The sequence below is a fragment of the Chionomys nivalis genome, chromosome 1 (genome assembly GCF_950005125.1).
Source record: "Chionomys nivalis chromosome 1, mChiNiv1.1, whole genome shotgun sequence".
Classification (NCBI taxonomy): domain Eukaryota; kingdom Metazoa; phylum Chordata; class Mammalia; order Rodentia; family Cricetidae; genus Chionomys; species Chionomys nivalis.
In genome coordinates this window covers 161465824-161493335 of record NC_080086.1, presented here as the reverse complement: position 1 = coordinate 161493335, position 27512 = coordinate 161465824, and the positions used below count along the sequence as shown (strand labels likewise).

Below are 27512 nucleotides of genomic sequence, written 5' to 3'. Positions count from 1 at the left end.
AGGGGAGGGAAATGGGAAACGGGGAGCAGGTGGAAATTTCAATTAAAAAAGAATAAAAAAAAACATGTATAGATTCACCTGGAGAGTCGAAATAGAGAAGGTCACCTGAGAAAACTGAAAATATAGGGGTGGGGGGAGAAGGGTGGATGAAAGGGGAAGAGAAGAGAAGGAGGGACAAGGAAAAATTGAGGGAACAGCATACTTTAGATGGAGGAAGAACAGAGATGAGAGTAAGGAAAGATATAGCCTTATTGAGAGAGCCATTATGAGATTAGGAAGAAACCTGGCTCTAGGAAAATTTCCATGAATCCACAATATGACTCCACCTAAGACCCTAAGCAGTAGTGGAGAGGGTGTATTAACTGGTCTTGTCCTCTAGTCAGACTAATGAAACTTAAATATTACCATGGAATATTCATCTGGCAACTGATGGAAACAGACACAGAGACCCACACAAGAGCACTGGACTGAGCTTCCAGCATCCAATTAGTGTAGAAGGAGTGAGATTATGAGCAAAAAGATCAACACCATGATAAGGATACCCACTGAAACAGTTTACCTGAAGTAATGTGTTGTAGAAGGTCTTTCTGTCTATGTGTTGCTTTTATTGATTAATGAATAAATAACTGATTGGCCTATAGCATGGGAGGAGAAAGGCAGAGTTGGATAGACACTATGGAGGCATTGGAGATAGACAAGCTGAAACTTTGCTGGTAGGCCATGACTTTGTGGTGATATACAGATTAATAGAAATGGGTTAAATTAAGGTGTAAGATATAGCCAATAAAAAGCTAGAGCTAATGGGCCAAGAAGTGTTTTAATTAATATAGTTACTGTGTGGTTATATTGGTTCTGGGCTGCTGGGACAAATAAGCAGCCTCCTTATAACAGATTGGCACCCATGTGGTCAACTTAAACCTACCTAAAACCCTAGAGAGCTTGAAAAGAAATTCTAGACACGAAAAAGCAAAGTTTAGCTACCTTTTTTCCCAAAGGGGTTTGCTTGAGGTTGCAGGCTATGGCTTCCTTTAAGAGAGGTCTTACTGATTCAGCACTAGGTGCTGGATGGTTTTAAAATGGCAGCTTCCCAGAGGTGGGCCATTCTGCTAGAATGAACCCTGACTCTTTCAGGAAAATGAACATTTGCATGGGGTTTGTGAGCAGTGTTATGCAGTTTTCTTGATGATAACATGGGAAGGTTGTGTGCCTGGAACTGGGGTGGCATGCGAGGCTCAGAGGCACAAGTGGCTGCACAATCCACTGGATTGTGCAACAGTACCATATAGACCCTAGTAATGACACAGCTTAAGTTTTAAAAAGTGCTTAACATTTTAAAAAGCAATCCTGGACAGTAAACAATTATAGATATTCAATAAAGACAAATCTGCATGAGTCATAGTGTTGGATAAATGTATGTAAGCTTGGAAGAGAGAAGAACAAGTGTATAGAGAGTCATAAAATAAAGTTAATTCTTTTAAAAATGAAGGGTAAAGTGTTTATAGAGATAGAGTACAAATAGATCTAATGGAGTAAAGAAAATTAAGCCATGCAAAAATGGACTATATACAGAGAGTCTGGATTATGTATATTATTGTGTTATATTTGAATATTTTGATTGCAAATGAGATAAGTACATAGAGACATTTCATTGTATGGGCTGCTAAACTAAACCAGAATGTATATTATAAAGGTATCATAACTTCCAAATTTGTTTATAAGGATATGTTGCTTTGTAAAAGAGGTTCTTCTCTTGTTTCCACAGAGAATAAGAACCTGTGAATTGCTCCCAGACTGGTGTGATTTGATGTAACAATATCCCCTAAGAGGTTGTCTGGAACACCCCTCAAAAAATTAGTTCACCCAACAAACAGTAGAGAGAATGCTGCACAAAACTATGACCATATTTCCAAATAGTGTTTTTAAATGTTTCTTTATATTTAAATGGGGATATGATATACATATGAATAATTTGCACTGGTATGGATCTTGGTTTATTGATACATTTTTAAGGTCAATTTTGTTATATGTATATGTACTTCTCTTGATTATGGTACTGTGTTTGTGCAGTTCATTTAGAAATATAATGTATACTTAAGAAATACTGGTTAACAGATAATCTATCACAGTCAAGCTTTTAGTCATGTTAAGTAACGTTTTTTAGATGTATAGAGATATATTTCAGTTAGATGGGTTTTCTTCAAATCTGTCAGAGACCTTCAGAATATGGCATTTATAATATCTTAGGATTTTTCATGACAATCATACCTATCTGCTCATGGCAGCAAGAGCTACTTCAAAAGGAAGCTGGGCATCGAAGAGGCTCCTTTTGGAGTTCGTTAGCAATCTGGGCATGAAACTGTTCATGCATGAACTGTTGCATAAACTGAACATGCAGGACTCACAGAGTAATGACTTGTGAACTTGTCCAAAGGTGACATTGTCCTTAAGGGTTCCTGCTTCATGAATGAGACTGCTAGACATTTTGCTGGACACTGAAAAAAATGACTGAAAAACTGCCAATATAGGCAGCCATGTCTTTGATATCTCCTGCTTCATGGAAATGTCTGCTGGATACCATGGGTCTGTAGGCTGAAGATGGATCCTCCAAAGGTACAGAAAACCTTTGGGTGACTTTCCAGGGAGCAAGATATCTCTGTTATTTCTAAAGTTTTGGGAAGTTGCTTACAATGCACTTCCTGTTTATTTAGATAATATATCATTCTGGAGTCTTTGATGGATTTGAAAAATAGTTATTATTATAGTTTTTCTTAGTTATGATAAATGATAAAGTAGATATAAATACTGTAATTGTAATTTTTGCTTGGTAACTGTTTTGTTATATGTAATTTTACTATGTTAAAGTTAAAACCTTCCTTTTTAAAACAGAATAGAGGAAATGATGTTGGAAGTCCTTTTGTCTATGTTTTGTTTTTATTTGTCAATGAATAAAGAACTGGTTTGGCCTATAGCATGGGAGGAGAAAGGCAGATTGTAGAGTTGCCAAGGAACCACCAGAGATAGAAGTGTTGAAACTTTGCTGGTAGGCCACAACCTCGTGGTTATATACAGATTAATAGAAATTTGTTAAATTAAGATGTAAGTGTTAGCCAATATGAAGGTAGAGCAAACGGACCAAGCAGCAATTTAATTAATACGGTTTCTGTGGGATTATTTCATGTCTAACCTAGCCAGGTGGCCAGAACAACCAGCAGCCCTCTCTCCTCCAGTAATGGAAGCTTATCAACACCAGGCAGACAGAGTAGTAAACAGCATAGGTCCAAACTAGTCCCTCTGAATGTGGATAACAGTTGAATAGCTGGGGAAGAGTGTGGGGCCACTGGCAGTGGCACCATGATTTATCCCTACCTTCTGTACTTACTTTTGGAGAGCTTATTCTCTTGGGATATATACTTTGCTCAGCCTAGATATAGTAGAGAGGGCCTTGGACCCTCCCCAAATCAATGTGCCTTATTCTCCCTGAAGAGTAGATAGGGGTAGGATAGGGGGATATGCGATGGGAATGGGAAGAGGGGAGGTAGTGAAAACTTGGATTGGCATGTATAATAAAAAATACTGTTTTCCTTTAGATTTCAGGCTACCTGGGAAGTCCATACCTATGTTGGGTAAGTTTAATTTTCCTTGAATGTGTCTCTTTCTCCCAAACCTTATTCTTAAACCTAAATTAAAATATCTGTAGTAAATACTCCAACTGCTTTTCAAAGTGGCTATGTGTAATTCATTTCCTCTGCCTCTAAAGATTTATGGAAACTCTTCAAGCTCTTAATGGTTATACTATGGAGCTATATTTCTATTTCTTATACCTATATCTTCTAGGGCAGTGTTTCTCAAACTGTAAGATGAGTCCCCTTGGCCAACCCCTATATTCAAAGCCATTTACTTAATAGTTCATAATAGTTACAAAGTAGCAATAAAAATATTTTATGGTTGGGGAAGTACGTTAAAAATTCATATCATTGGCAATGTTGAAAACCATTAGGGGCTCCTAGGATCAATTATAATAAAACATCTGGGTTTAATAGCCTTGGATGAAGCAGAAGTTTTAAGTGATAATTCTACTGTTAGTCTTGTGGGCCCAGCTTTCTAGATGATTTGGTGTTTCTAGATTGATCCCTTCAACGTAATTTATGTTTTTTGTATTATCCTAGTGCTTTGGATATAATATAATGAGGCAAGATTCCTTTATCTGTTTGATGAAATAAATTTAACTCCTATATCTGTAATATTTGTTTGACTCTAGAAAATATTTAATGAATCTTTTGAAAATATTTTCTATGCCTTTAGATAGATATTATTTTTCTATTACCAGTAACCTCTATATTTTATTTTTTCATAGAAAATCATCTGAGAGTTCACATTCCACCTTCATTTACTTTTGTCCATTTTGGATTTCTTTTGTCTAATTCCTCTACTTCGTCTTCAAGCCCAGATATCCTGATCTCTCCTTGATCAATTCCCCTAATGAGACTTTCCATGTATTTTTGCATTTGATTATGCTTGTTTCCTTTCCAGAATTTCAGGTTGGATTTTCTTTTTTCTTTTTCTTTATTATTATTAAAAATTTCCACCTCCTCCTCACCTCCCATTTCCCTCCCCTTCCCCCACTCCCCTCTTCCTTCCTCTCCAGTCCAAAGAGCAGTCAGGGTTCCCTGCCCTGTGGGAAGTCCAAGGTCCTCCCCTCTCCATCCAGGTCCAGGAAGGTGCACATCTCCCAAAGCCCAAATGAGGAGGTGAAGGATGGAAAACATGAGCAAGGAAGTCAAGACTGCAAGGGGTGCGCCCAGGTTGGATTTTCTTCAGTATTTTTTCTTTTTTAAAATTCTGCTTTAATTTTAAAATTATGCTGATGGAGGAAGGTCATTGGTTAATAAACAAACTGCCTTGGCCCATTTCATAGGCCATCCCTTAGGTGGGTGGAGTAGGCAGAACAGAATGCTGGCAGGAAGAGGAAGTGAGCACAGACACCATGCTGCTCCTCTCCAGGGCAGACATGATGAAGCTCCGACCCAAGATGGACGTAGGCTAGAATCTCCCTGGTGAGTCACCACTTTGGGGTGCTACACACATTAATAGAAATGGGCCAAGCAGTGTTTAAAAGAACACAATTTGTTGGCCGGGTGGTGGTGGCGCATGCCTTTAATCCCAGAACTTGGGAGGCAGAGGCAGGCAGATCTCTGGGAGTTCAAGGCCAGCCTGATTTACAAGAGCTAGTTCCAGGACAGGCTCCAAAGCTACAGAGAAACCCTGTCTCGAAAAACCAAAAAAAAATAAAGAAAGAAAAGAATACAATTTGTGTGTTGTTATTTAGGGGCATAAGCTAGCCAGGTGGGTGGGAATGCAGCTCGAGCTCCTTCTACATTATGCCTTTATTATCTTACATTCTTTTCCTCTCTCTATTCAGCTGTTTGTATATTTATTCAGAAGTTTTTTTTTCTTCCTGATCTTCTCTAAAATAATAATCATTGAGATCATTCTTCTGAGTTCTCTCTCTGGGATTTCATCTAACTTATTTACTTACTGGATGTCATTACTGTAGAGTTAGACATTTTTGATAAGTTAGACTGTTTCTTTTCCTTATATTACTGATTTGGGATGTACACATCTGGAGTTATTTAATTGTTTGCTTTATTCGTTTTGCTGCAATTTTTTTTAACAGAGGTATTTGCAGTATTCAAGTGTGACCTAGATGTGGTAGAGTTGAGATCCATACAAAGAACATACTATTTTGGGTGGAGACTGGAGACATAGCTCACCAATTAAGAGCATGCACTGTTTTTCCAGAATACCCAGATCCCATTCATAATACTTACATGGCAGCTTAAAACTTTCTGTAACTCTAGTACCAGGGATGCATATTGTGCACAACCATACATGAGTATATGCAAACAAAAACCCATATAAATAGAATAATAAATACTTTTAGAAAAATTTTATTTATTAGCATATAAATGTCTTGATATACCAATATCTCCTATTTTATCACTATCATTTCCTTTCTTCTTCTCACCATATATTAACTGTCAAAAAGTGGTTTCCATGATGATATTTCATACATGTATACATTGTGTGGTCTTTTATCCAGGTTTTTCTCCTTCTCTCTATTGTTAACATTTCCTCACAATAGTCTCTACTGTAATTTTCTGCCATTTTGTAAATACCAATAAGAGAGAAAATAATAGTATTTGTCTTTGTGAGCCTGGCCTATATTTGTAATGTGATGATTTCCAGTTTGACTATTTTTCCTGAAAATGGTATAATTTCATTCATTTCTATCAATGAGTAACACTTTGTTGTGTATATACACCACATTTCTTTTATTAACCTATTGATGTTAGCCTACATTATTATTAATGCTACCACAGTAAACATCAAGTATTCAAGTATTTCAATTGCCTGCTGACTATGCTTTAATCAGGCATATGCCTGAAGTTTTAATCTAATTAGTCTTAATCAATAAAAACCAGGAGTAAGATATCAGGGTAAAAACCTGGAAGATAAGAGAATTTGGAGAAGGTGGCAGTTGCTTCCTCACTTTCTCTGAACTCCATCCAAAATGGCCCAATTACTCTTTTCAGCCAAACTTATCAATTCCTTTTCTCTGTGTAGACCTCCAGACCTCCATGGTTAATGAGTAACTAGTTCTGCTCTCTGATTCCAAGCAAGTTTTATTTGTTGGAACACAAATTATCACTCAACTTTCCCCCTTTTTGTATAAATAAATAACCAAAGGTTTTAACTAACATAGAAAAATATATACAATTAGTAAGATAACCATATACAAATATATACAGGCAAGAATTATATTAACAATGTCCAGTCCATTGACAAATTCAGAGAAAATTCTCCATTATCTAACCTATCTTGGTGAATCCAAAGTGCTGTACCTATTTCACTTTCTATCTTAACATGTATGACCAACCCAAAACTATCCTTTTATGTCTTTCATAGTTATACACTCTACACCTCCTTTGTGGATTTATTTTCTGACTTTGATAGCAAAGAAAACTATAACTCTAGCTATCTAGTCTTTAACTCTATCAGAGATCTGAAGAAGAAATATTACTTGAATAAATAAGAAGTTTAGAGCAAACATCTTCCAAAATTAGGAAATGACAGAAATAGTTGGCTTCCTGGAAGATCATCAAGGTTCCTCTGTGACATCTTCAGAATGAAGGCCTAGAATATCTGGCAGACTATTATCAGAGAAAGGAAATTTTGAAAGACTGTCTTATCTTGTCTTGGAAAAGTTGGTAGTTGCTTTCTTTTGTGTCCTGGTTTTCCAATTTGGACAGCATATTGTCAACAGTTGAGGCAAGAACAGTTTCTTGTCCAGTGGCTACCTTTTGTTGCAAAGAAAGTAAACTCCAAATGGAGTTTTACTGATACCCATCATCTTTTCTGAAGTAGACTGGTACTGCCAGGAACAGACATTTCTCATTGTTATTTTTTTAAAAAAAGCTCTGCCCTCTGACTGCAAGCAAGCTTTATTTGTCAGAACACAAACAAAAATCACACAACATATACCTATTAATAATATCACAGGATTGTATAGTAGGTCTGTTTTTAATTTTTTAAGAAATATCTGTCTTGATTCCAATAGTGGTTGTACAAATTTATACTCTCTCAGCACCAGTACTTATTAATAGCCCCTATAATTCTTACTAGTGTCATAATTTATTATTGGATGATGACAAGCAATCTGACTGAGGTAAAACAGGATTTTAATGAATCTTTTTCTTCTTTTATTTAAAACTAAGAATGCTAATGTTTCCAAATATTCATTGGTCATTTTTATTTCTACCTTCTATAACATTTAGAGTATAGAGGTGAGAGCTCAAAGTCCTAATTCTGTTGTGCAGCTGAACTAGTCATGCCAGGAATGGGTACAGAGATATTTAACAGGCCTCTCAAGGTTGTTCTCTCCAGTACATGCTGGTATCCATTTCTTTCAACATCCTGCATGCTCAGTATATCAAAAACCAATCACAGGGCTCTGAACTTAGATTGTTCATTCTTATAAGCACTTCTAAAATATTTTCCTCTACAGTTTAGATAATTCAGTAATGAAATTTGCTTGTTCTTGTCCCTCAACAACACTGACATCAGACTAATTAGAAAGTAAATAGATCCTACAACAGGATAAATTAGATATAATCTCACATACAATATTTAAATGCACTTTTTCTGGAGGGTTAGCTCTGAATATATTTCAAGGCTGGTATTTAGTGGTTTATTTTTTTTCAAACTCGTTCATGGATCTTCTAGATGAATATTTATTTTGAACAGAAGTCAGACTGACCATTGTTCAAGGCCTTTTTCATACCATGTTTGAAGAGTGATTTCTATTTCAAACTGCCTACTTCTAGATGACAGGGAAGTGTTAAATTTTATGCAGATTGTTAATACAACAATAAAAAAGCTCAAACTGGGTCCATAAAAACATAACCAGTGAGATTCAAAGGTCTTGACACAGAGGAAAGGAGAATGTGGTATTGTTTTATCTTTGGGACTCACTGAGGAAGCTCCTACTCTCACTTTATCCCCATGTTTCAAATCACTTGCTAGGTATGGGCCTTGTTACTAAGGTTAGGCAGCAGAAAGCCAACAGTCTTGAGCAAGTCCTTTCATCGATTTGTCACGAATGCATTCTCTAATTCTGATCACCGTACCTTTCTATATGATAGATTATTCTGGAGATAAGACTCTTCAGCTCACATTTATAAGATACAGAAACAATGTAACTTTTCCAATAGGGTTTCATGTCTCTGAATACCCACTTAACTACCAATACCAGGTCTTCCTGAAATTAAATTTCTTTGAAGTCTGGGTATATGAAAGGACCATTATTGTGCTCTACCATCTAATGTCTTTATATAATCCCAGGAAGACCCAACTACATAGCTAGTCTAAAATTCTACTGTTTTTGCATCCTGGCTTCCTTTCAAGAATTAGTTGTTCTAGCCAAGAAGAAAAATTTCCATTTCACATGTTTCTCACCTACCCACAGAATGGACAAATAAAGCAGAGATAATTCATGACCTAGGAAGGTAAAACCCACAGGTGTGCTTGGGAAGGAGCAGTGGGGTACCTTTCCTCTCTACTTCCTTCTCCCTCCAGCAGAGTATAAATGTTGGTTCTCCCCAAGCACTCACTACCTTCTGCCAAGATGAGTGCACTCCTGTGTCTGGCCCTTGTGGGAGCTGCTGGTGAGTTCTATGCCTTAACCCAGGTCCTACTCTTCACTCTCCTAGAGGCCATGAACCCTACCACTAAAGATGCTTCTTGTACTTTCTGTACTGCAGTGTCCCCTGTCTTTCTACAGTAGCTTTGTATTTGTATTTTTTGTTTCTTTGTAAGCTTCATCTTTCTTACCCCTCAACTGCTGTTTACTATGGGATCCCTAAAGTTAGGAATGGAAGGCATGTAAAGGTTCTGTGAAATGAACCTTAAGAACTCTGGTTTGGCTCCAACAGTTTAAGGATAGCTCAGCCATGAATATATTTACAGATAAATACTCATATTGGAAGTTGAAAACCTCATTCTATTGGGGATTAATGTGTTAAAGTTCTGACCATATTTGTCTGGAGCAGTAACTTTGTAATAGGAAGGACATTTCTGATATATATATTTAATATATATTATAATTTTCTTATTTATTATTAATTATTATTAATATTAAATGCAGAAATGATATTAAGACTCATAATCACACAATCAAGTTTAAAAAAATCAATGCTATGGTCAATAGTATTCTATCACTATATCCTACATAAGACCTTAATATGTAGATTGAGCAGTGAAATCACTTAAATATATTGAGATCTATATACCCAAGATATTTTCCAAGATAGTTTCAACTATCCTAATCCCCATAAGCTCTATCAGACATGGGGTTTCAAGGAATTATAAATGAGATCAAAGCAAGTAGTGGATCAGACAACAATCCCTGTGCCTATTCCTGCAGTTTGAGCCCTTGCCCTGTCCCCTGCAACACATCAAAACATTGTCACTTACAGAGAATCTTTCTATTGTAATATGGACAGTGCTCTGTATTATGAACTATTAGAAGACACTATAGTCCTGTTGTTGCCTTTTGCCTTTAGCTAATGTTAAAAAAAAGGATACCTATTAGCTTAAGGTTGACACAGGTCTGAACGCTGAAATTTCCAGTATCTTGATGAATTGTCTTCTCTCTTCTTTTCTACTAAAGTCGCTTTCCGTGGAGACAATGATAAGATCGCTGGAGGTTACACCTGCCAGAAGAATTCTGTCCCCTACCAGGTGTCTTTGAACTCTGGCTACCACTTCTGTGGAGGTGCCCTCATCACTGACCAATGGGTGGTGTCTGCAGCTCATTGCTCCCAGAGGTAAGTGATAGGCTCTGTCTTTACAGAACACATATGACATTTCCAAGGGAATGGGATTAGATCAGGTATCAACTGAGGTATTTAGATGAATGGAAGAATAAAAAAAGAGAGATTATTGACCTCAACACTTTTCATGAATTTGTAGAGAATAAGGACAAAGAATATTAAGCCTGTTACAACTCTGAACCATCCAAAGTCGACCAGGGAAAAAATAACAACAGAAAGAAAAATGAATATTAGGGATAATAGAACTAACATGAAGTCACTCAAAGACTTCACATAGTTACACTGGGTCCTGTAGCAGGGAGATAAACAGAATTTTCTGAGTGTGGACAATCAGCAAACTTTTTGAATTATAAAGGAGATATAATATATCCATTCTCATTCTGGAAGTGGACAGAACTTTCTTGATAGATCATTAAAAATCATATTTTAGCACATCTAACCGAATGTCAACATCAACTGCATTTCTGTGATGCTACTACAGTTTTGATCCCTAAATGTTTCCATATGTAGTCTATATGATGGCACAGTTTCTATAAATTATATTGCTCAGTAACATGTAGTTATGTTTTTTAAGCACAAGGTTTCTAAATGGATGATTGGAGGTTTGTACAATCATAAGGCAATATCTTCATTTCATAAATGGGGGAGACTTAAACCATGATTGCGGATAGTGGACATGGACAGAAGGGGCCACCTAAAGAAATAGCAAAGTGACAACTGGCTTTCTAGTGTCATACTTGTCCAATTGATGTCCACTAACCTAGGGCATGTTGAGAAGACACAATGATGGCTCAGGCCATGAGCTCAAACCGCCTGTTTAAACTCATTTCATTATACAAAGATAAACAGGTATCAGCTTCATTAAAAGAGGGTTTCTTACCACAGCATGCATCTGGATCATCAAGATTCTAATTCCGAAATTTGATAAATAAACCAAGATAGCTAAAATTCAAAGCAAGTTCTGAGGTGCCAAAGTTGCATGGTTCATGCTATTCCTTTTGGTTTGTGTGTGTGTTTTTATTGAGATAAGGTTTCTCTGGGTAGCTCTGACTGACTGAGAACTCACTTTGTAGTCCAGGCTGGCCTTGGTTTCAGAGATCTTCATGCCTCTGCCACTGAGTGAGGGACTAAAGTCATGTGTATCTTCTGTCAAGCATTAGATAAATTTATTGCATGGTTTGCATCCATTGGAGAACAGTAGGGTAGTATGCAGTCTCTAGCTACTCATATTACCTGTCTTTGATATAGAGAGGAATTTGGGTTTCAAGATGGTACTTCCACATCACACCTCTGCTACTTTTGTGACACTAAACCGGCCTCATTCCATCTCCAGATTATCCAGAAAAAAGAATAAATGACTATGAACTATCATATGTAATGGAGACAAACATACTGCCATGTCTTTTCTTTCCAATAGCCGCTTCCAAGTGAGACTGGGAGAGCACAACATCAATGTCGCGGAAGGCACTGAGCAGTATGTCACTGCCTCCAAGATCATCAAGCATCCCAGCTTTAGTTCATCAACCCTGAACAATGACATCATGCTAATCAAGCTTGCTTCCCCTGTGACCCTCAATGACAAAGTGGCCACTGTATCTCTGCCTACCTCCTGCGCAGCTGCTGGCACTCAGTGCCTCATCTCTGGCTGGGGTAACACCTTGAGCTCTGGTGGTGAGTACTTCATCCACATCTTTTGAGAACTAAGCCAGAATCTACACATAAAAGATTGGCTTCTAGGCCATAAATTCATTGCTGTATCCCAAAACACAGGGTTCTAAGATGGTCACAAGAGGCATTGAACCACAGAATGATCTGCTTACAGATGTAAACAGGAGTGTTGCAGAATGTACTATCATTAGTACCAAAAAGACATCAATAATGACTATTCTTAATATCTTGCAGAAAAACACAGTAATCCTCTATACCAATTTATCCCAGGGTGACTCTAGTGCCTCCGTGGTCTTCAATGACAGCTTCAGGCATCACATACTGGACAATACTAAAATATTGATCCCAAGCCTGTTCTGGATCACATTTCTTTATTCTCTTTTATTTAAAGTGAACAACCCCAACCTGCTCCAGTGCCTGAATGCCACAATACTGCCTCACACTACCTGTCAATCCACCTATCCCGGACAGATAACCAGTAACATGATTTGTTTTGACTACATGGAGGGAGGCAAAGGTCCCTGCCAGGTAATTAACTCCCTTTTCACATAAATATCTTATTTTTCCAGGAGTGTGAGTGGATTGTCCAAGTATGTGATCAGGAAGTTTTCTCTCGTGGTTCCAGGGAAAAGGGAAGAAACATCTTCCGTATGTCATTTTAACACATTAATGGGAATAGGGGATTAGATTAAAAAAACAGAGATTTAGGGAGGCTAGAATTGTATCTTCAGGTAATAGTGAGTGTGGTCTTTTTTTTCACATGCCCCTTCATTAAATACTTTATTCCTCTATCCTAGGGTGACTCTGGTGGCCCTGTGGTCTGCAATGGACAGCTCCAGGGTATCATCTCCCGGGGCTATGGATGTGCCCAGAAGAACCTCCGTGATGTGTACACCATGGTCTGCAACTATGTTACCTGGATTAAGAACATCATTGCTGCTAACTAAGAATCTTTCATTCCTCTGAAATCACTATGTCAACAAACTGAATTCCTTACATTCTGTGTCTTGGTCTTATCACTTTATGCTCTTCTCTGTGAGAAATATATACCCATTTGAGGTTATCTTTATCTATCCTTGAGATATGGAGAGCATCCTACTCCTCCAAAAATGTTGCATGGAATTGTAAGTCAACAGTAGTTGACAAAAAGCTAACACTAAATTGTAGAAGAAACAGAGGTTTTTTTTAAAATTATATATCAGAATATAGGGACAAAAATTCTTAATATTCTTTTACATTTATGTATGTTTTTTGAATGAACACTTCCATGAACACATTCATCATTAGCAATGAATATCATATATTTTAAACAGGAGTTTCTCTATTTTCTTGCAATGGGTCCTGAATGTATTAATGTATCCATTTATCATCATAGACGCTAAGATTCCTACACATATTGATTATTGTGGAAACATATTTTTTCCTCATAGAAAACATATAGGATTGGTTCATGTGCCCACAGGAATAGGTTCTCCCATCTCTATTCCTCATAGGCCTATAACATTTCCTTCCTTCCACTTATCCATGATAAGAGAATACATATGCAGCAGTCTGAGAGCTACATAGACATTCCCACACATAGGTTACTCTCCCTATAGATTGATTGTTATTGGAGTGGCAATGATAGAAAATAAATGCACAGAGGGTTTTTTTTTTCTTACAGTACCCTTCTCCAAGCAGATGATGAACCTGGGGATTGCCTCTTCTCCCTTGTGCTCACTGACCTCCTTTGTATTTGCTCCTGTAGCAACTCTGCTAAACATGAGGACTTTGTGCCTCAGGCACATTGTCTGTCTAGCTGCTTTGAAACATCATGGCAAAGAATCTCAAATCAAGCAAAACACACTTAAATTATCACTTGATTTTGTTTATTTGTCACTAGATATAACCTTGAGCAAGCTCAATCATTTCTCTACATGCTACATTACAACCTAAAGTTTCATTATATTTTTTTCTTTTTGAGACAACATATTACTTTCATACTCAGGTGGCCCTTGAAATGTCAGTGTGAACTACAATGGCTTAGTTGTCTCTCTGTATGTTACTGGTTACTGATTAGTATTTTCTCTCTTTTTTCCCTTTGGAAACTTCTTTGCACATCCACATCTTTCAAAAGTGTTTTTAATTTAAAAAGACTTCCATTACTGCTGTCTCCTTTTTCTCCTCCAGCCTCTCCCAAATACCCTCCCTCAGGCCTCTTCCATGGCCCTTTATTCTAAAATTTACAGCCTATTTTCTTTGGTTATATTTATTTCAAATGTTTGTATGCCTTTGTGTATGTGAGGGGGTGCATGTGTTTGTGTGTGCTTGTGAATTTTGTGTGCACAAATAGATTTTTAAGTGACAGTTTCTCATAAAAGTGAGGTGATCCTAGGCTTCATGAGTGTTTAGGACTATTGGTGCTTCTGACATCTGTGGTCTTGCTGACAATTTCTGGTACCATGAAACCTAGTCCTACAGAAGGCACTCAGGTCTTTTCAGCTCAGAAGACTCTGGGCCCTGTGTCTGAAATGCAGGTGTATTCAACTCAAGAGATTTACCTATCATCTCTGGGTGCAAACAACAAATGCAATAGCAATAGCCTGTAAGTTTTCAGGAGTCTCTTGGACAACTCTAATGAACAACTCAAAAGCGGTCTTTCCAAATGTCAGATATTGGGTCTGTTTAGATGTTTGGCTCCTGGAGGAAAGATTCTTAGCCCAGATAAAAAATTATCTATGTGTGTGACACACACACACACTTTTTTAGATATTATAGGTTTTATAAAAGTTTATTGTCATAATTCTTTACCATATTTTCAGGTATCAGTGCTTATATTTTACCCTCCTGCCTCCTTCTGTGTTTATCTTCTTTGTCACTCTCTCACTTGTCATTTTTCATTTTCCCAATCATCTCTCTTATATTCTGTCTTTCTTTCACCATTTTTCTCCCATTCCCTTACTCTGACAATTGCCTGTTTTTAACTTCCTAGTTTTTAGCTTTTCCTACTTATTCTAGAATATGTACACACATCTCAGTATTTGAGGCTAGCAGCTTCCAATGAGAAAGAATATGTCATTTGGATTCTGGGTTATTTCACTCAATATGATCTTTTATTGTGGTCCAGTCATTTACCTGCAAAGTTCATGATTTCAATTTTCTTTACAGATAAATAGTATTTCATAGTGTATATGTACCACACTTTCATATCTACTTATCTGGTTGAAAGATATGTAAGTTGTTTACAATTTCTTCCTAGGATGTCAAACCTGGCAGTATCCAACAGTTCCCTAATTGGACTATAAAACATGCTAAACAGGAGAGAATGTATGTATGGTGTTTAAAAAGAATAAAATACACAGGACTAGCTCAGTCACAGATCCTTAAGAAAAAGCTACAATCATTACTTTACTAAACAAGTACAATCCCTAATTACATTCTGAATATTTGTCTTCACGCCTAGAGATATACATAGTCCTCACTCTGCATTAAGGAACTTATTTTTGCAACAAATGGAGAACACTAAAGAAAACCAAACCAATAAAAGTTGGTAGTTGTGGAGCTCAGTCCCAATAGACACATTAACAAAATAATTACTGGCCGGGCAGTAGTGGAGCACGCCTTTAATCCCAGCACTTGGGAGACAGAGACAGGCGGATCTCTGTGAGTTCAATGATAGACTGGTCTACAAGAGCTAGTGCCAGGACAGGCTCCAAAGCCACAGAGAATCCCTGTCTTGAAAAACCAAAAAAAAAAAAAAGAAAGAAAATAATTCCTGTACCCAAGTCTCTGAGAATTAAGAGGTGGGAAGACTTTCAGAGACTGAGGTTCAGCGGTTTAGCTGTGGGTATGTTTCTCCTAGTTATGTCAGATGCTAAGCCCATTAATCCTCAACAATATAATATGCCGTAGTAAACATAGAAAAGCCAATGATGCTACAAAATTACACAATGAACTGTAGGTAACTAAAGCAGGTTGGGATAGGAAGAAATAGTCATCACCAGGAAGAAAGCATCATGTGTACATCCAATTTAAATGGTCAGCACCTAGACATACATATAAGTACGTAAACGAATGCAGACAGATTGTAAAAATATATACAGCTTTAATGGGGAAATAGACTTACAGAACCACCGTTCCCGTGGAGACCAGGAAAGCAGAAGCAAGCGTTGCGAGTGAGGTAACCCAGACCCAAAAAGATGAACATGGGATGTACTCACTCACAATTGGTTTCTAGCCGTAAATAAAGGACATTAAACCTATAATTTGTGATCCTAGAAAAACTAAATAAGAAGGTGAACTCAAAGAAAAACATATAGTCATCCTCCTGGATGTTGGAAGAAGACAAGATTGCAGGGCAAAAATTGGGAACTTGGGGGTGGGGTGGGATGGGGGTAAGGGGAAATGGGGAGAGAAAAGTGAGAAGGGGAGGGTTGGGGGAACTTGGGGGAATGGGATGGTTGGGATAAAGGAAGGGCGGATATGGGAGCAGGGAAGTATATATCCTAATTAAGGGAGCCATCTTAGGGTTGGCAAGAGACTTGACTCTAGAGGGGCTCCCAGGTGTCCAGGGAGATGTCCCCAGTTAGTTCCTTGGGAAGCTGAGGAAAGGGAACCTGAAATGGCCCTATCCTATAGCCATACTTATGAATATCTTGCATATCACCATAGAACCTTCATCTGTCGATGGATGGAGATAGAGACAGTGACCCACATTGGAGCACCGGACTGAGCTCCCAAGGTTCAAATGAGGAAAAGAAGGAGGGAGAACATGAGCAAGGAAGTGAGGACCGCGAGGGGTGCACCCATCCACTGAGACAGTGGGGCTGGTCTATTGGGAGCTCACCAAGGCCAGCTGGACTAGGACTGAAAAAGCATGGGATAAAACCGGACTCTTTGAACATGGCAGACAATGAGGGCTGATGAGAAGCCAAGGACAATGGCACTGGGTTTTGATCCTACTTCATGTACTGGCTTTGTGGGAACCTAGCCTGTTTGAATGCTCACCTTCCTAGACCTGGATGGAGCGGGGAGGACCTTGGACTTCCACAGGGCAGGGAACCCTGACTGCCCTTTGGATTGGAGAGGGAGGGGGAAAAGAGTGTGTGGGGGGGGGAAGGAGTGGAGGGGAAGGAGTAGGGGGAGAGGGGGAGGAGTGGGGAGAGGGAAATGAGAGGCAGGGGGAGGCAGAAAATTTTCCAATTAAAATAAAGAAAAAAAAAACAAAGCAAACTGCAAGTTAAATGAATCAGGATTAATTTAAAGGAAGACATTTATGTATCTGTCTCTATTTTTACTATAGACTGAAATAGTAATAATAGAATTATTCTTTATCTCACCTTCTCATACTTCTTTCCTACTAAGATAGTCACCATATTAGCATCTCCATAGAGTTTCTGCCCAGTAGACCTATACCTCATAGCATACGAGCACCCAGTACTATTTTAGCAGCTTGTCTCATCACCAGAGACAAACTTAGAGAAAGTTGTAGGCACATATTTCCTACTTCTCATATCTGTTTATCCCATGAGTGTGGAATCACACAATGAATAGTTAAAGGGCACAGAAACAAAGCATGGCACTATTTTCTATATTACTCTTTGATTCAACTCTAGAACACTTGTAATAGCCACAGAATTTTATAAATATTTCTTGAGTAAATATATACAGTTTGAGGAAAAATATTGCACTTCTAGGACAAGATAGCCTATGAAAAGATATCAGTTGTCATATAACAAAAGTGGAGAAGGGTCATTGTGATGATGGATCAAGACCATTGCATTCTGTCTCTTTTCTCAGGTGATTATCAATTGTGTGAAGGTGACAGTTAAAACTAAGCCAACACATGACTCAATTACTGCAACTCCCTCTCTTTTGTAGAGTATGTATACAGAGTTCTGGATAGGTTTGAAAGCATGAGACTGATCCTCTACTCTTGTGTAAGTATTCTATTTGTTGCCTCCTATATTCAACTCATTTTCAGGGCATATCAGCATTTTGATATTAGTCACATAAGTTATGGCAACTGGGAAGTGTATAGAGTGAGTTAGAAGTTGCACTGAACATAGAAGGCAAAGCTTAGAAAGACCATCATGGGTTCCTGGTCACAAGAAAGGAAACTTCTACAATGAAATTTTTTTTTTTTAATTTTTCGAGACGGGGTTTCTCTGTAGCTTTTGGTTCCTGTCCTGGAATTAGCTCTTTTAGACCAGGCTAGCCTCGAACTCACAGAGATCCACCTGCCTCTGCCTCCTGAGTGCTGGGATTAAAGGCATGCGTCACCCCCGTCCGGCAATGAAAACAATTTTAGAAGACAATTGGCCCTTGATTAGTCTTGATTCAGCACCTATCTAAATGAAAACAATTACAGAAGATTCTCCTACCAATTAATGAATCTTCACAAAAAAAAATCACTTCTATGGAAACTAAAGAGAAGCTGATCTATATCTTGGCTTTTCTGTAATGACTGATTTTTATGTTGCATTTCTTTTTACTTTTTTTTCTTCTCCACCATAATAACTAAGTATCCCAACCTATTTTTTAATTTCTCTCTGCATACATTTCTTATATCTCTTTATTTTAAAATAGATTTTTTTCCATGGAGGAAATTCTTACACTGTTTTCTTTATTGTTCACATTTTGCCTCTTTTTTATTTAATCATTTCTTACATCAAATCTTTCTTTTTCTTTTGTAGTTATTATGTGCATATTGTAAATAATTATTGACTTTGATGCAGTGAGGAAGCTTGGTTCAGCCTCAACATGATATAAAATGCTTTGTTGAGTCCCATGGGATACCTGCCTCTTTCTGAACAGAGAAGGTTTGGATGGAAGGGGTAAATGGGAAGTGGGGCAGGGAATTGGAACACAAGATGAAGAGGAAACTGTGTTTGAAATAAAATATTAAAAACCTAAACAGCAATGTAAGTAAAAATGTTTATCATTCTCTGCCATCTGTCTACATTATACAACCAGCCAAACCAAATTCAAGTATCTTTATCTTTCCTAGCATGATAAACTTCCCTAAAATTATGAATACAAACAAACCCTCTAACAGTTAAATTACTTTGTTAAATATTTTAAAAGAAACGACAAAATGAGTGAATAATAAAGTTTAGCTACTGTGATAGAGGTTTTCATTCCTTTTGTCCTTGCTGTTGGTGTTATTTGTTTCTTTATCAGGAAGGTAATAGGCACCTCTAGTCCAAAAAAAGACTACTTCTTAAGACAATGTTTCTCTCAAAACTGAAATATCCAATCCATAAATGTGCTAATTGTGACACAAAAGCATATATAAAACAACACAACAAAGGACTAGCTCCACAAATACTGAATTCAAAGGCATTACATTTGTCAAAGTACCAAGAAAATGAATGTTTACTTGTGAAATAATGAATAAATTCAAAAAGGTTACAAATAAGCACATGAAAAACATGAGAATATGAACTGAGAGTCTGGGTGAGAAATTCACCAAGATGAAGGGGAAATTTAGCGATGATATTGATATTTTGTAACAAAGCAGAAAACACCAAACATAAATGTTAGCAGGGGAAAAACTCACAAAATTAAATAGAAATGACAGTGAAAGAATTTTCTAAAATTATTGAGGAGAAGAAAGAATATCAGAAAGAGGGATACATTCAAAGGAGAGTTAATGCCAATACTCCTCTAACTATTCTACATATTAAAAACAAAAGAAACATTGCCCAATTAATTTAATGAGAGACTATTACACTGAAACTTAAACTACCCAAAAACCCAAAAATAAAAGAGAATTGCAGTCCAGCTACCCCATCAGCAAAGCTGGAAATCTTCTCAATAAAGCACTCACAAACCAAATGCAAAATACATTGAAAAAAATCATCCACTATGATTAAGCATGCTTCTGTATTTCAACTAAGGGATGCATGGATGATTAAATATGAGTCAGTCACTAAATAAAATCAACCACATGCACAGACCAAAGGGAAAAGCCCACATGATCATCTTATTGGAAGAAAAAAATACCCTTTACCAAAGTCTAACATCTCTTCATGATCAAAATCCAAGAAAGACTAAAGATACAAGGGATCTCTAGAAATGATAGAGGTGATATACACAGCAAGCCCATAACATACATCAAACTAGATGGAAAGAAACTCTAAATATTACCAATAAAATCAGGAACAAGATATGGTTATCCACACTATACCTACTCATTATAGTACATAAAGTTTTCCCTAGAACCATAAGACAACAAAAGGAGACCAAAGGGATGATAATTGGAAGGAAGAAGTCTAGTTTATTTATTCACAGAAGATATGATAGTATTCAACAATGACCCAACTTAATCACTAAAAATTACAACACCTGAAGAACACTTTGGATAAAGAAACAGGATATAAAGGGACATTTGTGGCCTTCACATATACAAATGACAAGCAACTCATGATGGAAACAATACTTTTCAAAATAATCTCAAACATATGTATTTGGGTAACTCTAACCAAGAAAGTTAAGGCCTATATATAAACACTTAAAAACACTGAAGAAAAAATGAACATATCAGAATATAGAAAGATATCCATTTCCCCTCTGTCCCTATCCCCAAAGGACCACAAAGATCTTCTCCTTCAAAATTCATACTTTCAACTAATCCCATAAACCAATACCAGTATGTATTCATTTCAAAGGCAAATATGAAAAAGCCAAGGACACTGATCCAACCTTCAAATCTCATCCCAAGCACTATATCTGACCTCTGGGAGTGACCTCTCTTCATTGTCTACCTCTATTGCAAGAAGACTAAAGAAGAAGATCCTCTGCTTCTTAGACTCTCTGCTCTGCTCCTTCATGTAAAGCTCTTCAGATACCTAGTCTATCCCTATTCCTATGTGTCACCTCTCAATACTCAAAACCCATTCTACCTAGAAACCCCAATGGCCAAACCTACCAGACAACACAGAATCATCAGGCTCTCCTAAAATCTAGAGAGGAAACTAAAACTTTAGAACAAAACATCTCCCACCAAAATCAAAAGCAGATACAGCCCTTAAAACTATAATCAATATTATCCTAAAACCTGGATGCCAGCATGAAAACAAAATAATAACAGGCAGGGCAATATGTCTTCACTAAAGCCCAGTGACCTGACCACAGCAGGTCCTGAGTATTCCAACATGGCTGAAGCACAGGACCTTAAGAGTCTGTAATAGCATGAGAGAGGTGTGTAAATACGAAATTAATAAATCCCTTAAAGCAGTCTTGGAAAACACAAAGAGTGGAAAGAAAGTAATTAATCTGTTTAAGCCCTGAAGGTGGAAAAAAGAAGGATAAAGAGAACCCAAACTGAGGTAATTATGTAAATGAAAAATTTAGAATTTTGAATATAATCTACAGATAGATGCTACACTTATAGAACATAAGAAATGAAAATGAGAACCTCGGGTTTTGAAGATATAATATAGGAAATGGATAGAGCTCTTGTATAGAGGAAGTGATTAACAGTGGGGGAGTCATATGGATCTCACTAGAAAAGAAAATAGATTTTATTTTATGAATCTATTTTGAATGTGGGAATGGGAATGCAATGATCAAGTGGGGGACATGTAGAGGAATTAGGGTTGAGGGAGGAAATGAGTAGGGAGTTTTTATTTCAAGCAGTCTCTCTCAAAAACACACTGAGGCTTATATTAGTTATAAATACTCAGTCAAGGGCTCAGGCTTTGTAGAAGGAGCTATGGGCAGGCCTGCTTTTCGTCCTGCCCAGCTCTCACATGGTTAGCTTTACACCCAAAATAACAACATACAAATTGTATTCTTTTAAACACTGTCTGGCCCATTAGCTCTAGCCTCTTACTGGCTAATTCTCATATCTTGCTTTAACCCATACCTAGTAATCTGTGTAGCATCACGAGGTTTGGCTTACCAGGAAGATTCTAGCCTATGTCCATCTTGGACTGGAGCTTCATTATGTCTGACTCACTTCCCTTTTTCCCAGTGTTCTGTTCTGTCTACTCCACCCACCTAAGGGTTGGTCTATCAAGTGGGCCAAGGCAGTTCCTTTATTAACCAATGAAATCAACAGACATATGTCCTTCCCACATCAAGGCTTGTTACTAACTAGCTCTTACAACATAAACCATTTCTGTTAATCAATGTGCTTCCCCAAGGCTTGTGACTTATAACTCTACCTCAATTTGTATATCCACCTCTTTCTCTGACTGGCTGGCAACTCCTTGTCTCTGCCTTTCCTCTTCCCAGCATTCTCCAATTCATTGTGTTTCCTGCCCATTCACTTTCTTTCTAGCTATTGGCCAGTCAGCTTCTTTATTAAACCAATCACTGCATCATATATTCACACAGTGTAAAGGAATATTCCACCACAGAAGTGTGTGGAGAGACACCAAGGATTGAGGGACAGTTGAGGGTTGGTGTGAAAACTACTACAGTAGAAATGTCATAACTGGTATATATATATAATGTTAATGAGGTTTCCAAATAATAAGGGAGACAGAGTACCAAGTAACCATGTATTTTCACCAAAAGAAGCTTCTATCACCAGGACTGGGTTATATTCATTGAAGTTCTTGGCCCAAGGGGTCCTTGGAAATCTCCTAACAACACAAGGAATTGCCAATATAATACGTTTCTGTCTACAAATGGACAACAAAATCTGATTGCTGAAACATCCCATGCATCCGATTGAACATGATACCTACATACTATTTTTACCCCTATGTTCTAGTGTCTTGGAAGGGAGGGTACCCTATAAGCTTCCAAAAACAATCAAAAAAACCAACCGAGCCATAAAACATTTGATCTACACTGCTGTTCTATGTGCAGAATATGCTAGGCAATGGTTTCATAAAACTTGGGTAACCACCCAATGTATGATTATACTTATGGCCTATTCCTCTAATTTGAACCCATACCACACATTGCTCTGGTGAATGAGTACCAGAAATCAGAGTGCCTACAGATCCAGACTAAAATCAAATACTACTTTTTTAAAAAAGTAACAATAAAATAACTCCTAATGATATTCTTCTATATTCATATATCTGTGTTTTATTTAAACATTATCAGAGAAACTTTCTAGTGCAGTAGATAAGAACATCAGAACAAATACAAAATCCCACAGTCACACATCACACACATGCACTCAATCACACACACACACATGCATACAGAGAGAGAGAGAGACAGAGACAGAGACAGAAAAACACAGAGACCTTTGAACAAATAGCTCTAAATGGAATGTCTCCATCAAATCCTTCCACTCTGTATTCAGGATACCACACAGAAGAGAAGATAGAAAGAGTGTAAGAACTGAGGGGATGGAAGACAAAAGGATAACTAGGCCCTCTAATTCAGCTGAGCAAAGCTCATTTGAACTCATAGAGTTCAAAAAAGTAAACAGGGATAACATGGGACTTCACTAGATCCTCTATACATATATTATGGCTTTTAATTTAATATAGTTTATGGGACTGCTTAGTATACAAAATAGTGTTTCTTAGTTTTCTAGTTACATGGATCTTGAAAATACATAGTTCATATGGAAATACAAAAACAATAAGAGAACTAAAACTATTTTGATTAAGAATTAACTCTCTAGCACTTGGGAGGCAGAGGCAGGCGGATCTCTGTGAGTTTGAGACCAGCCTGGTCTACAAGAGCTAGTTTCAGGACAGGCTCCAAAACCACAGAGAAACCCTGTCTCGAAAAACAAAACAAAACAAAAAAAAAAAAAAAAAAAAAAAAAGAATTAACTCTCTAGTGTCAGTTTTCTTCCTAGCCTCATAATGCCTCCCTCAATCAAGGTATCTCTTTCTTTGCTCTCCATCTCTGTCCTTCCCCCATCTCAACCATCCCTTTCCCTCAAGTTCTTCTTTCCCTCCTCCTTTCCTCCTTTTCTCTGATGCAGGAGTCCCCTCTTTGTGTTACTTGTATTGATGAATGAATTAATAAACTGCCTTGGCCTGATAGGGCAGAACTTAGGCTTAGAAGACAGAACTTAATTCTTGGAAGAAGAAAGCAGAGTCAGATGGATACCATGGATCTGCGACCTGGGATAGATTTGCTGAAAATTTTCTGGTGGGCCATGACCTCATGGTGATATACAGAGAGATAGAAATGGGGTAAATAAAGATGTGGGAGTTAGCCAATAAGGTGCTAGAGCTAATGGGCCCAGAATTGTAAGCTAGCCAGGAAGCCTCTACTTGTAACACTACTCTTCCCCTTCCATCCTCCCATTCACATTTCCTCAGGAGATCTTGTCTATTTTTCCTTCCCAGGGAACCTACATATACTCCACTATTTAAGGATGGATGAAATATTTAGAAAAACCAATATTTGGAACTATAGATAGTTTTATTTAGGTAAGTTCAACATGTAAGTATTTTTTTTAATTTCTTTAATTTGAAAATACAAGCAAAGATAATATGGCTTCATATCTCTTTCAATATGGGACATTTATTATTTTCTAATTTGTTTATTTTGTACTCTTGTCTGAACACCCTAGGGAAGAGAATAAATATAAAATCATATGAACAAGATATAAATATATATGGGGAGATTTGCTCAGTTGGAATCTAATTACAACTCAAGAATAACTGATAAAATATACAACTTACAAATTAGTAATAATGCCTAATACCCACCCCTATCCACCAGATCCTACAAGCTAATAGGCCATATGCTTCCAATTTTGAATCTTGCAGATCCTCCTACAACCTCGGTGGAACTCTGAAATGTAGCTCGTTAAAATACTGAGGGGAATAAGATGTGAGTGACCAGCCATGTAGTGTGACACCCCACTCTCTAGGATCTCCATAAGGGTCAAAACTCTGGGCCCCTTCCCCAACTGCGTTGGCTTTTCTAGCCAGCCTGCAGGAGAGTTTCCTGCAGGTAGCCTGCCCCATTACCCAACCCCATCCATCGAACCCTGTAAGCTACTAGCTCTGTGCTGCCCCCAGACTCGCCTATTTTCCTGCAACCTTGGTGGAACTCTGAAACACAGCTTCCTACAATACTGAGGGGACCAAGAACTTGCTATAACACTGAGTGTACCAACGTGTAATCAGGAGCAGAGACCAAGAGAACAGGCTTAGAGAAACCTCAGTGGTTCCCTGAGGCACAGACATTGACAGTACAGAGCAGACCAAGAACAATTCCTAAAGACCAAGACATCCACTGCAAGAATTGGACCAAGACACATAGTCACTGCTGGACTCATTTGAAGGAAGAGTTTGGTAGGCACCAATACAAGAATTTATACAACAACCTAAAAAGCAACATGGTAATATCAGAAACCACTGGTCACACAAGAGAAAGACTTGATCATCCTAAACCTGATGAAGCAGAAGAAAACAATTTAAATGTAGCTTTATGAAGACAATGAAAACCTTTAAAGAGAAAATGTAATCTCCCTTAAAGAAATGGGAAAAAAAGACAAACAAAAAATTAGAAAAAATAATAAATCACTCAAAAAAAAAAAAAAACAAGCAAAACCAAGAAGAGATAAATAGGTGAAGTAAACAGTTCAACACTTGAAGACTGAAATAGAGTCAATAAAGAAAACACAAACCAAAGAAATTCTGGATTTGGAAAATCTGGGTAAACAGACAGGAAGTACAGAGGTAAGTATAAACAACAGAATACAAGAGATAGAAGAAAGAATTCAGGTGTTGAATATACTATAGAGGAAATAGTTTCATTGGTCAAAGGAAACATTAAATCCAAAAAATTCTTAACAAAAAAAATTATAAAATCTGGGATACCATGAAAAGATTAAAATTAAGACTAATAGGGATAGAAGAAGGAGAAGAACTCCAGCTCAAACACACAGAACATATATTCAACAAAATCATACAAGAAAACTTCCCAACCTAAAGAAGGATATCCCCGTGAAGGAACAAGAACTTACAGAACAACAAGTAGGTTGGATTTAAAAAAAAAAAAAACCCTCACCATATAATAATCAAAAGGTAGAAGATACAAAGAAAACATAGTAAGAGCTGCAAAGGAAAATGGTCAAGTGACATATAAAGGTTTTCACCCAATTTCTCAGTGGAAACCATGAAAGCCAGAAGGTCCTGGGCAGATGTGCTACAGAAAATAAGAAATCAGAAATGCAAGCCCAGACTATTATACCCAGCAAAGCTTTCAATCACAATCGATGGAGAAAACATGATATTCCATGACAAAAACAGATTTAAAACATACGTATCCACAAACCCAGCCCTACAAAAAGTATTGAAAGAAAACCCCAACACATAAAAGTTAACTTCACCCACAAAACACAGGCATCCAGAAGTCCCCCCTTCTGCCTCCCTCCCCTTTTAGGGCACATAACATCACCCAGCTCAGCCTGTTCGGGCGCTGGGAGCAAATCGTGAGGGCAACCAGGAGGGCAGTAGTTCCTTTGTCTCAATAGCCTGCCTGCAGCAAGCAAGGTAGGCCCTTTGTTTAAGAGCTACCCAAGCAGAACAGTGATCTGATCTAGACACCAGGAGAGCCATCACTGGGGAGTAACATCACTGGGAAGGTACATCAGTGGGCAAGGAGACCTGATCCTGTAAAAGAAGATCCATAGGGGAGCATTCAGAAGAAGAGATGGGCAGGCGCCAATGCAAGAATTCACCCAACAAGCTAAAAAACAACATGAAACCACCAGAACCCAGCGACCTTACAATAGGAGGACATGAACACCTTAATCAAAAAGAAGTAGAAAAAATTGACTTTATGAAAGTGATAGAGGCCCTTAAACAGCATGTTAAAAAAAAAACGCCCTTATAGAAATGGATGAGAAGTATAACAGAAAGTTTGAAGAATTGAGTAAATCAGTGAATGATACCCTAGGAAACCAAGGAAAAACAATCAAACAGATAATGGAAACAGTTCAAGACTTGAAAACTGAAATGGAGGGAAGGAAGAAAACACAAAGAGAGGGATGGCTGGACATGGAAAATCTAGATAAACGAATAGAGACTACAGAAACAAGCAAAACCAACTGAATACAAGAGATAGAAGAAAGAGTCTCAGATTCTGAAGATACCATAAAGAAAATAAATGCACTGATCAAAAAAACAACAAATCCAACAAACTCTCATCACAAAAATAAAAAGACCAATCCTAAGAATAGTAAAAGTAGAAAAAGGAGAAGAATTGCAGCTCAATGGTCCAGAAAATATATTTAATATAATTATAGAAGAAAACTTTCCCAACCTAAAGAAAGATATTCCTACGATGGTTCAAGAAGCATACAGAACACCGAATAGACTGGATCAAAAAAAAATCCCCTCAACATATAATAATCAAAACACAAAGCATATAGAATAAAGAAAGAATATTAAGAGCTGCAAAGGAAAAAGGCCAAGTTATTTATAAAGGTAAACCTATCAGACTTACACTTGACTTCGCTATGGAAACCATGAAAGCCAGAAGGTCCTGGATAAGGTATTGCAGAAACTAAGAGACCATGGATGCAAG

General features: G+C 37.5%; 1 protein-coding gene and 1 gene segment (V, D, J or C); both read left to right on the top strand.

The window, feature by feature from the left end:
• Nucleotides 1-27512, top strand: part of LOC130872023 (T-cell receptor beta-1 chain C region-like) — a 448908-nt gene that overhangs the window by 169030 nt on the left and 252366 nt on the right.
• LOC130872116 (trypsin-4-like) lies at nt 9185-13006 on the top strand. The gene is made up of 5 exons (XM_057765935.1): nt 9185-9224; nt 10229-10385; nt 11809-12062; nt 12451-12587; nt 12857-13006. The coding sequence occupies exons 1-5, from the start codon at nt 9185-9187 to the stop codon at nt 13004-13006; spliced, it is 738 nt and encodes a 245-aa protein (XP_057621918.1).